The sequence below is a fragment of the Protopterus annectens genome, chromosome 12.part0 (assembly GCF_019279795.1).
Source record: "Protopterus annectens isolate FY-2018-M chromosome 12.part0, PAN1.0, whole genome shotgun sequence".
NCBI classification, from domain to species: Eukaryota; Metazoa; Chordata; order Ceratodontiformes; family Protopteridae; genus Protopterus; species Protopterus annectens.
This window is the reverse complement of record NC_056746.1, coordinates 746753368-746766081: the sequence shown is the minus strand read 5'-3', so window position 1 is coordinate 746766081 and position 12714 is coordinate 746753368. Positions and strand designations below refer to the sequence as shown.

Here is a 12714-nt window from a genome sequence, read left to right as displayed (position 1 = left end):
GCCCTTATTTACTTACTGGCTCATTCCCTCCTCCCAAATGATCATGCCCCAGAATAGAGTCAAAGGATGACAACAAACAGGGTATGTAACTATCACCTAGCAGAGCTTATTGTAAATTTATTACTGTATTTGTTTTATTTTTAAATATGTGCCGTCGCCCCCCCCCCCCCCTATGGTCAGAAGGCCAGAATGCACACATCAGTATCTGATATATATATATATATATATATATATATACGTGTGTGTGTGCACACATATACATGCATATAAATACCAAAGGATAAAAAGGGTCATATAGGCAAACCATTTTAGTAAAACTGCAAAAGTCCAGCCACACTACACTTTTCACTACATAATACCTTAAACCTCCTATAAAAGAGGCCCATGCGATATATGCAAATAACTCCCCCAACACATGTATATATGCATGTATGTAAATTATTTCCAGTTCAGGATGTCGAACTTTCTTTTGCTGTCAGTTACCTGCCCACCCAGCAGGACCCATGTTAGAATTCATTCTAGAGTTTTGTTGAGCTAAAATCTGATGGGATGGATTTAATATTGCAAAATCTGATAATATGGATTGTCGGCATTTGTGAATATACTCACACATATACCTGTGTGCACACACTTAACTGCAAATTAATAACAGAGGCATATCACATATACGCACACACGAGTGTGTGAGAGAATACAGGTAAAATGCACTAAACTTCAGAAAGATCGATACCAATTTGATTGATCACTGCAGCTTGACAGATAATCAATTAACATGCACACTGCCAAACTTTTACTAATCAGAAAAAGCACAAAAGCTTTCCTTTACCAAACAGTGAATCTCACTAAAAATCCTACCAGTACCACAAAGCAAGCCTTTTCTATACAGTAGTTCTGTTAGGGAAAGGGTTTTTCCTTAAAATGATGTGCAGAAGTATGGTTGTTCCCCCCTGCACCACCTTACTCACATTTGGTAATCCTTACCTTCACATTTGGTAATCCTTACCTTCCTCCGTCTCAACACCAACTCTGCATATTACCCTTTCCCTAGAAGTACCACTAATCAAGACACATGGACACAGAACACAAACATACAAATGTGTTACACGAAAACTATTGCCTTAACTTAATCTCGACTCATTAGCAAACATCTGTGCAAACACATTCCAACTCACAAACAATCCAAAACTATTTCCTTGTCCTAACTCTAATGTTAACGATCGGTGTCAAAAAATTAAAAAATATTTACCTGGTGAACATGTTAAGGAAGGTCTGTATAATCTGTTCTGTGAAAGGACCTCCCATCTGTACTCTTAGCCCTTGAAAAAGCGTTAGGAAAAAGCTCAGCATCTCATCTGTAACATCTGAAAACAGACAACAAAGTTAATTTAATAAAACTCATTTCATCAGTGAATTATTTCAGTTTCTATACTAAAGTTTGCTATTGTAGCTGTTTAAATGCAATGTACAATTAATACATGAAAATCCCTGGACTACATGAAAAGAGACAGAGGAGTGCTCTGATTATGCAGCCCAGGCCGGTATGACCCTGACCTTGAGCAGCATCTTACCCTCACCAAGAATGATGCCACAGTACAAAGGACAAAATGATCAATTTTAACAATTGGCTTAAGTATTGGTGTCATTCTAAGGGGATCCAATGTCTGCCTGCTTGGGATGACATGCTCGACAAGCCACGCTGCTTCGCAAGGGACGGCTTGCACCTGTCACCCCTGGGCTTTCGGATATTGGCAAAGGCTCTTGCCACCCCCATAGTGCCTTTTTTAGGCAAGGCTCAAAAGACAAACCCACCTCCCTAAAAAACACAAGTAGAAAGAAACTAAGGGTAATGCTGCTCAACGCCAGAAGTCAACCTCAAGATGCACGATCTCGAAGCCCTCCTCAGTATGGAGAACATCGATGTCTGTGCAGTGACAGAAACCTGGTTCAAGGCTCCTGAGAGCACCCCAGCACTACCAGGTTATACCTCATATCATGCTTTTCGGCCCCAGAACTTGGACCGAACCACAAAAGGAGTGGGAGTATCCATATTCATCAAGAATACCCACACCTCCAGGTTAGTGGCAATGTACAAAGCATCGGAGACCATCCATGTGCAACAGTGGGCAAAACTGCCCTCCAGTTTGTAGCATGCTACAGACCACCCTCTCAAACTCAGGAACCCCACTCAGCCTTCCTAAAGACACTGGAGAATATGAAGGCCTCTCCAAACACCATCATATTGGGGGACTTCAACTACCCAAACATAGACTGGGAGCATTACTCAAGCCCCTAGCCCAAAGGTTCCTAGAATTCATAAACTCAAATGCTAAGGAACAACTAGTCACCTCTCCCACAAGAGGGGAAAACATATTAGACCTGATCATCACAAACATGGGGACACAATGTTCCATACCAGAAGTATACCCCTCATTGGTAAGATCGGACCATAAATTAATATCCCTGGAAATCCACATCCCGCCCCCACCCCCAGCACAGAAGACGATAGTGAAGAACTTCTCAAAAGCTGACTTCACACTTAAGACCAAAGTGGAATCCTTCAAGGCCCCCGGGCCAGTGGAAACAGCAGCCCAATCTGCTGAATCCTTTATAAACGCATTCTATGGACACCTACAGGAATGCATGGATCATGCTATCCCAAATAAAACCAAGACCCACAACCCCAAAGGCAGGTGTCCTGTCTCGTGGACCCCAGCCATTAATAAGCTATACAACAGAAGGAGGAAACTACTACATGGTAGAGCAAAATCCCTAAAAGGGAAGGCATCTCTGATCAGTACTAGCAAAAAACTACGAACACTCATAAAATCATCCAAGGCCAACTTTGAGAGAAAAATTGCATAAGACACTAAAGATAATCACAAGGTTTTCTTTAGTTATGTTAGAAACCTGGGTGGAAACTCCCAGATATGCTCAGAGTTAGTCCAAAATGACAAAAAATACACTGAACCCACAGACATTGCCAACATACTAACAGACAGGTTCAGTGCAAATCCCCCCCCCCCCCCACAAAAAGGCAAATATCTATCCCAGCAGAGTGTTGCCTCCCTGACATCTCAGATGCCCAGCTGAGAGCCGTCCTCTACAAAGCTAAAAACACAGCATCAATGGGACCAGACGGTGTCCCAGGTTGCATGCTACATGAACTCCAAGAAGAGCTAAACCCACACATAAGGCTGCTGTTTAATCTCAGCCTTACTACAGGATATGTACCCAAAGAATGGTGAACAGCAACAGTGGTCCCACTCCACAAAGGAGGTGCTTCTACGGACCCTGGAAACTACCACCCAATAAGCTTGACGAGCCTGGTCTGCAAAGCTATGGAGAGGATCATTATGGCACTCAAAGACATTGGGGACCTACAGACATTGGATCCTACCCAATTCGGCTTTAAGGGCAGATCCTGCCTCTTGAACCTGGTCGACTTCTTTGAAACAGTCACCAAGGCCATTGATGAGGGTAAGGTAGTTCACACAGCCTACCTTGACCTTGCAAAAGCCTTCGACACAATAACCCACTCGGGCATCATAGACAAGCTCTACAGCTTAAATATAAACCCCTATGTCATAAGATGGGTTGCAAACTGGCTCAAGGACAGAACTCACAAGGTCAGAATTGCTGGAGCCATGTCAGACTCTAAACCAGTCACAAGTGGTGTCCCACAGGGCTCGGTCCTGGAATCTCTCTTGTTCGGTATTTATTTTCTGAGGTACAGGCTAACATGGGAGGATTGTGGCTGACCAAGTTCGCAGATGACTGCAAACTGGGTGCCATAACTGATTCTCCAGCGGACACAAGCATCCTTCAAAAGGGTCTCAGAAACGGAAAACTGGTGCCAGAGCCATGGCCTTAAACTAAATGCCAAAAAGTGTATAGTCATACCCTTTGGGAAAAACAAAGTGCCCACAAATTACCACATAGGTGGTAATCCATTAAGTACGGAAGAAGTAATTAGGGATCCAAGTTGACAGTAACCTCTCGTTTGACACTCACATTGCCAAAGTGGTTAGAAAGACCTTCTATATTGCCCACCTTATCATGAAGGGATTCACATCTAGATCGGGAGAGGTCATTGTGCCCCTCTACTCTTTCCCTCATCAGGCCCATAATTGAGTACAATGCCCCATTTGGGATGTACCTTACCAGACACCTGCAGCAATTGGTAAGACCCCAAAAGTACCTCACCAAGAGGATCAAGGGACTCAAACATATGCCATATGCTACCCAGCTAAAGAAACTCCAGCGCTACTCAAATCGCATACCACCTACTCGGAGGCAATCTATGCCTGACGTACAAGGCCATGTCAAACCCAGAATTAATGGACATGCTCCACCTCAGAAAATCCAAATCCACCAGAGCTACGCGAGCAAGAGATTTGAACCTCAGCACAGAAATAAATAGGACATGCTGGAGGGACAGATTCATAACCCAGAGGCTCCCTTCACTCTGGAATAAAATCCCAGTCCATGTTAGGCAGAGCCCCTCACTGACTCTCAAGAGAAATCTTGACAAGTGGATGGGAGATCATAGGTTTACCCCGGGGGGTCACTTCTGTGTCACTGCTAGACAGAGGTACAGTAAACTAAACCTTAAAATGGGCACATTATACTCATTCCAAGGGGTGGCGAAAGCCAAACACACTCTGGCTAGGCTTATAAATGCCCTAGGGCAGATAGCCTAGTATGAACCTATGAAGTGAATGCTTAAAGTCACAACTGCTAAAATCCAAGTGCATCTGTAAGCAAAGAAGAATGACAAACTACTTACTCATGCAATCAGAAAAATGCTGCCACTGTCATACTGCAGTGAACAGCTCTTTCTTAAATTTAGTCCTCCTCTCTCAGCATTAGGAAAATAAAAGAAACTAGGTACAAGCATTTTTGTTAAAAGTAGACCAGGCCTTCTTGAAAACCTGAAGCTGTCCCAATTTTTCATTCTCTGACCAGCAGTGATGTGTACTTTCCACATCAATCCAGCTCTCCGCTTCCAAATTAGCACCTGAAAGCACCTCTTTCCTCTACAAAAAGTCAGCAAGATATCTGGCTGCCAACATACTGGTCAAAACAAAAAAATGATACAGAAAGGAAGGCCACTGCAAGAAGAATTTTCAAATAACCCAAGGTGCAGCAACCCAGAGCTGATTACAATAAGCAGCAGAAGAAATGATCCCTCACCAAAATAGAAAGAAAATTTAAAAGCTTTTCTGAAATAACATTTTTTTTAATTGTTTCAACTGCTCTGTTTGGCAAAGGCATTGGCAATATATATCCAAATATGCTTTTCTCTAAAGGAGACGTGAAGCTTTGTATTTTGAGGCACACAAACACAAAGCAGTTTCGATATGATGGCACTAAATTCTGCTCAACACAAAGTTTGTGACATTCTTCAGGATTATAAGCATTTAGTAATATGACCAGAGTGGTGCCTGCTGTAGAAAATGTAATGCCAATTACTGATGTTCTGTCAAATCTGGATGTTTGTGACCTTAAGAACTTTAGCACATCAGACCAGTCTGTCAAGAACTGCATGTTTTAAGTTCTTACAGATTCATATTCACTACTTCTATAATGCTGTCCATGTATCTAAGCATCTGACATCCCCTTCATTTTGCCTTTGATCTTTTCCAGTCAGTCCTGTCATCACATTAGTTTTACTATTAGGTTTCCAATGAACAGTTTGAATTGTATTTCCTTAAGTATTAATCCACATCATTATCTAATACCACAGCTCGCATGCATCATTTTTTTTTCTGGGGCACAAAACCTTGCTCTTTGATATTACAGACTTACGTTACTACTGAGAAAATCAAAACTTTGACCAATATGCAGATCTGTTGACGACATATCTTTCTTCCTTATTAAAATCTTATTCACATTTGCCAAATTTTTCCTTCCAAAAAGCAAGCATCTTTTAAATTCATGGCTGCAGTTACCATCTGTAGAGATCTTTGAGGCAAATGTGCCACTGCCTCCACTCCCTCCCCATCCACCTGCAAAGAAATGAGAAGGCTCTTTTTTTTCTCTCATGTCGAGCAAATGGCCAGCTATTAAATTTTCTCCTCTCACCTTCATAAACCAGGTCTTCAAATTTTCCTCACTTTCAGCCATTAGAATGGCATCAACTGTATACCAAAGGTTAATATTTGTTCCAGAAAGTTTGATTTCTGCATCTGATCCACTTAACCCAGCATTGTGTATAATCTATTCGCCATATAAACTGAGCAACAATGATGATATATAGCCTTGTTTTACTCTTCCCCAATCTTGAACCAGTCAGTTACTCCACATTTGTTTGTTTCTTCTTGAACCAGTAACCCCATTTTACCAAGACCTTGTCACAGTTTATGATGCACACAAAGGCTTTAGAATAGTCGACGCAAAAGGAAATATTTTTTAAAAAGCCATTGTCCGGTGTATGCTGGCAATTTGATCTCTGGTGCTTCTGTCCTTTCTAAAAACCAGCTTGTTCATCTGGCAGTTCTCAGACCATATGTTGCTGAAGTCTAGCTTACATAATCTTTAGCGTTACTTGGTTAACATGTAAACCAAGTGCAACTGTTTGATAATTTGTACACTCCTTAGAACTGCCCTTTTGGGACAGAAATAACAAACTAACCTTTACCAGTCTAATGTATTTTCTAAATTTGCTGGCAAACTAAGCAATTCTATAACAGCACCATTTTGTAGGATTTTTAAGAAATTCAGCTGGAATTCCATTACTTCAAAAACAAGTAGTGAAATTAAGATCTCCCTGAAAAGCTCACAGTAACAACAAACTGGAGCAATAAGGTTGTAATGCAAGACCTTGGAAGAAATGTCATGACAAAAGTATGCAACATGGAGGAAGCCAGACCACTGACATGGCTGGGGTGAGTTCTTCCTAGAAAATCAGGAGAAATACGCTACAATATGCTCGAGCAGCTGATGGAATAAAAAAACATGGAGATATATGGTTGAATGACTCTGGCAAGAAGGTATGGCATGGGTATAGGGAAGTTACTGTGCACAGCACCTTTATGGAACTCCCTACGTGAAGAGAGGAGGAACATTTCCTATACACATATAAATGCATGCTTACACAAATGATCAAGAGATATGAACAAGGGAGATTCCAGCTAAAGAAAGCAAATCAGATGACCACGGCAGAGACAGAATGACTTCAGTACACGGAGGCAAACTACCTTTCCTCTAATCTAAAGAATAATATGGACTACTCCAATGCATGAAAGGGAGGAAGTGACACTGGAACAACTGTTACACAAGGGGTGGTTTTCTCCTGTCTACAAAATCCTTTCACTGTTACATGAGAATATTCTAAGCGGCACTGTGACAAAGCAAAGTGGCTGCTCTGTAGAAGCAAACGAGTGGAGTAGAACAGCACCTTTGTACAAGGACAATGCTTAGAGGAGTCAATGAGCAGTGACAACATATAAACGAGAAAAATAAAACTTAAAACCAATGAATGAATCCGAGATGTTGGCCTGATCAGTGCTGCTTGTGTCCCAAACAAATGGCAGAGCTGCACAAAATTGGTCTGACACACACACGGTCCTTTGTCTGCCTTTAGGAGACGTATGTAGCGAGGCAGGATACCAGCTCAGAAGACCTGCATTAAACTCTAGGTCCTAGCAAGACCCTGCATCAGACCATTAAACAAGGATTTAGCAAAGCATTCATTCACCACAGATGATGTATCAAACAAAAAAACTAGCAAGGGGACCCAGCTGAACAGCCCATCATGTTGTCTTTCGGCTTTTCCCGGTTAAGGGTCGCCACAGCGGAACTCCGGACCGCTAATGATTGGCAGATAGATTTTTACGTGCCGAGTTGCCAGCCCTGATGCACAACCTTCAACGAAGGTACGCCCATTCACGCATGTCTCCACGCAGAAGATGCTCTAGCTGAGAATCGAACCGGACAGCATCTTACTGTGAGGTGACAATGCTACCACAGCACCACCACCGCAGCTGAACAGCACATCATCAGCCCCTAAATATGGGCTTCATGTAGTCTTGACGTCCCCGCAACAGACCATGAAGGTCTTAGCAAGAATGAAAGCTCTAATCAGTCTTGAACAAAAATGCAAATTAAATCACAGAGGATTACTGGAACAAACCAGTATGTGCCCACAACATTTCTAGTTATAGTGTCTAGGAGTTTTTAACAGAAAGACAGCCTGAAATGAAACTACATCCTGTTCGACACCCAAATGCTATTTCACTGGAATAAGACACCAAATGATGAAGGTTCCGAAGGAATCCACAATTAACTCTTAACAGAAACGCCTTACTGTCGGGTAAGTCACAAGGGTAGAGCAGGTACTCAACGCAGTTACAGATAAAACAGTACCAGTGCTATGCTGGCACAAAGGAGAAAAAAAGTTGACAAGCACAAGAGATGACAGGAACATTATTCTCACTGCTAGAGATCTCATATCCTAGTAAAATGACCAATCTAAAATGGAAAGCAAAACACTAAATATGTGCCAGGATATCAGTGGCAACAATACAAGGGCAAACAAATACATGTCCCCTTATCTAGGGTCATAAAAGAGGCATCGGAAGGGAGTAGAATCCTTGCCAGACAGTTACATGTCAGAGGAAGAATACTCATAGTAGAACAGAACTGTTAGAAATCTAGGGTAGAGACCAAAACTCCTTCAAAAATATCCATTAAATGTCAACAGGGCAGTGAATGCTCAAGGGTTGTTGACCTAGGATTCCAAAATAACTTAAAACAAGGGAGGAGTAGAGGGAAACAGCATGTGTGGCAGAAGGCCCAGTCAAGAGTAAACTCTGGTAGAACGGGACACAAGCCAAGAAAAGGAGATTCGTGCAGAGGAAAGAAATTTCTGTAGTACCTTAAACTGAACAGCCGGAAGGAACAGCAATAAATGAGCGGAAAGGGAAAGCCCAGACTCCCAAGTGCATCAAGGTCAACATGAAAAGAGAGGTCACAACTGACTCCAAAGAACACAGATGGAATCAAGGTTGAGCTGTAGCTGCCAATGTTTACCTCCATGGAAATCTATCAACCATGAGAATATATTGGGGTTGAGATGGTAGAGATCAAAGTCCACAAGTATCAAGACCCCCCCCCCCCCCAAGTCAGACACAGACTCTGAAGGAGCTGTCACAGTCCAGAGGAAATCTTGGTTGAGAGAAGCCAAGGATGTTGGTGTTAAGGTTAAACCTGTAAAGATTCAAGATTGAGAGAGGTGAAGTTGACGCTAAAGGCAATGAGGTTGATCCTAATGAGGCCAAGGTTGACTCCTTGTAAATACTGAGGAGGTATTAGGGGGTTGAGTAAGGTCAAGGTGGAAGCCAACACTATGAAGATGACTGCAGTGCAAGGATCAATTATGAAGGGAACTGATGAATTCTATGGGAGGAAAAAGGTTACAGGAAGACCTGCCAAAGACATAAGGAAACAAGAAAAAGTAATATAGGAAGTGTTCAATGCTGAACCCAAACGATGCAAAAAGACAGGACCAGTGTCAGGTGTAATGGATCCAACTGCCACCACATTCAAAATAGGTCTGGTGAGAGAACCACCGGCAAGCCACAAGATGCAAAGCAACTGCAGAAATAGCATACAGACTCAGCACCAAAGTCAAGGACGACTGACCCCCTAAGTTGAACAAGGCTGGTAAGAGAGACAAAGGTAACTATGGGAGTGCTATTAAATACCAGACCCATGCCAGGTACATCTGCCAGACAAGCCAGAGATAAGGAAAATGCAGCAAACACAATAATAGTAAATGTAACAGAACTAAATTCCATGTCTAACACACACACACAAGGATAACTACACATAGTTGAATTGATGCAGAAATATCAACCAACCCATATTCATTACTTAAGGGGATGATGCATCAGAAAATGTTAGGGCATAAACTTTGCAACAGAAGTTGGTAGTCTCAGCCACAGCCCGAGCCAGGTCTTGTTTTTGATGACTGTGTAGAGCTTTTCCATCTCTGACTTCAAAATGTATAGTCAGTAAAGTTTTTGTACTGACCACCTGGTGACAACCATATGAAAGCTGTCTTTTATGCAGATGAAAGATAGTGTCTGCTATGACCACTGAAATACCTTGGCAGAATTCTAACAGTCTACGTTCTACTTCATTCCGTGCTCCATGGCTAAACCTGGCTGTTATTCCAGTAGTTACTGTGATTACAAACTAACATTTTAGTGAACTGTAACACCTTTTTTGATGTTACTTCCAAAACTAGATACATAAAACTGGTCTATTTCCTCCTGTTTAGCATACTGTAGCTGGAACATAAACTATTATTGTAATGCTGAATGCCTTACCTTGTAGTGTGATGGAGATCATTTTTTTTTTTTATTATTATTGCAACCAAGCTTTTGTTTTGATAGCCTTTAACTTTGAGGGGTAATTCCATTTCTTCTGCAAGATTCTTGACTGAAGCAGAATATCTGAAGGCTGTCTGATTTACATTAACCCATTCCAGTCCATGCTTAAAATGTCAATTGCCTGTTGAAAATCACTAGCTACTGTGTGTGTATTCAGTGCATGGCATTACTAATATATGCCCAGCTTGTTTACATTCAGTTCCCTACAGTAGAATGATTAATACACCGACATGGTAAGTTGTCGCTTTTCAACAAGACTAATCCATTTCAAAACGCCTTTGCATATAACAACTCTGTTTATAGAGCTTTAAAACCAAGTGAGTTTGTTTACTCTGTTTTTTCAACATACCACAGAAAGATGACATCCTTCAAGTTAAGCAGAGACTTCAGCAGTTCTTCCTCATGCTAGGCTGTCTCAAGCTGTTCTGATACCCCTAATGAGGACATGTCTTCTTGAAGGACAGCCCAGTCCATACAGATCTAGTCAGTTACGTGCAATAGATGGATGATGGCCTGACACTCGTATGACCCTGAGTAAAAATAAAGATCTGGGTGTTGCAAGAATTGATATGGACAGCAGAAGTGAGCAGCCAATGTTACCCTGCCCATCATGCAATAGAAGAGGCAACCTGATTCACTACATGAACACCACAATAGAATCAAATGATTTAGCATTCAACAGTAAGGGCTTAGGTGAGCACAGACCCCCCCCTTCTGCCAAGCTGCATGAGTAAAGTATCTTCAAACTGACCCATATATGTAAGTATGCATGGGTCAAGGAAGCTGCATTCTGGGATTTCTGCATTATCAACCCGTAACAAGGACATGACAGGGACAGGCAGAAAATCATTGACCCCTCAGAGCTGCATGCATGATGGTTGTTCCTCCAAATATGTCTCTCTACATACCTTGCTCTGACTGTGATTCTTTCAGCATGCTAACTTTGATTTCCATTCTTTACATAATGCATGAATATAGCGGGTTTTGTCAATCACTATTTAAATGTCATTTAGCTACTACCTTTACACCCTCAAGCCAACTATGATATTCACTTTGCATATACATATATACTGCATTTTGTCATTCCGACTACAATGTCATGTATCAATTGTGTTTACCCCAGGTAATGGCTGAAATTCATCTAGTTTGATCAGTGCTCTGCCCCAATTAACAAATGTAAAATAAGTTAATAAACACACACCTATGACTCCATGAAGTTGGATGACACACAAAAAAAGTACTGATAGGCTAATCTGATAAAGATCAAGGATCCCTCAAGGGATGATATGGGCTTTAGCAGCTGGTGAAATGAAACAAAGGACAGCTGTCTAGTATAACTGCCACCAATAGTTAGAAGATAAAGTATGGAAAAAATCCTATTGGCTCCTTCTGCCAAAGTACAAGACATGAACAGGTAAGAGAGCAGTGGTCAAGTAACAACTCCAAAAGTCTCATGGGAGATTAAGAATGGAAAAAAGGTTGTTGGCTGATATCCCTTCATAATAACTGGCATCAGAAGTGGCCTTCAGCTCAACTGGCAAGACTCTCAGAGCTTTTGATGCTCTCAGAGTGGAGATGGTCTTTGTTCCTCACTAAGCATGCCATCAGAATGGATGGAGTTAATGTCTTTCCAATAAATGTGAGAATCAATGTCTAAGGAAGAGGTTCTCTCATTTACAAATTACAAATGACAGTAAACAAATTCCAGCTGTCTTTAGACTACTTTGTCCTGGAGGAACAAAGACAATGCTAACTTCAAAACAGTCTACAGATAGAATAAAAAAATAATAATTCCACAAACAGCAAAGTCAGCAAGCTGAAGAGTATACTACTTATCAATCTCCTGTCATTAAGAAAGCCCAGAGAGAGACTTTGCCAGTTAAACATTTTCCACACTTCTAAAGGAGAATGCTCAGTGACTGACTAGAACAACCAGGAATGCGCCTTGGACTCAAACTAAAAACCAGTGCTAGAGGAGCGAGATGAGCAGAAAAAGAACCAACACCACAAAACAAGTGGAAGAACTCAAAAAAAATCAGTCCCACCATATGTAACTAGACTTATGAATTGAGGCGCAGCAAAAAATGGTGGATGAAAGACTGGAAGTTTACTGACCATATTATAATGGTGGGAGAACTGTAAAGCATAAATCTCACTATGTCACTGTTTATAATGACCCAAGGACATCAGAAGGCATGCAAGTACTGTACCTTTTCCTTTATTTCCTGCTTGCTGCTTCACTTGGGAGGGAAGGGTGATGACCAGTGCAGTCGAAATAGTCATTGGCTGCAGGTGCATTTGAGGGCCTGTTTAATTC

General features: G+C 41.6%; 1 protein-coding gene across 1 annotated transcript in view; it reads right to left on the bottom strand.

The window, feature by feature from the left end:
* The window catches only part of XPO6 (exportin 6), a gene marked incomplete in the record, with an annotated part of 1798279 nt that overhangs the window by 531242 nt on the left and 1254323 nt on the right, over positions 1 to 12714 (bottom strand). Inside the window, 1 exon segment of the mRNA XM_044089811.1 lies at positions 1247 to 1361. Within this exon segment, the coding sequence (XP_043945746.1) occupies positions 1247 to 1361 (115 nt within the window).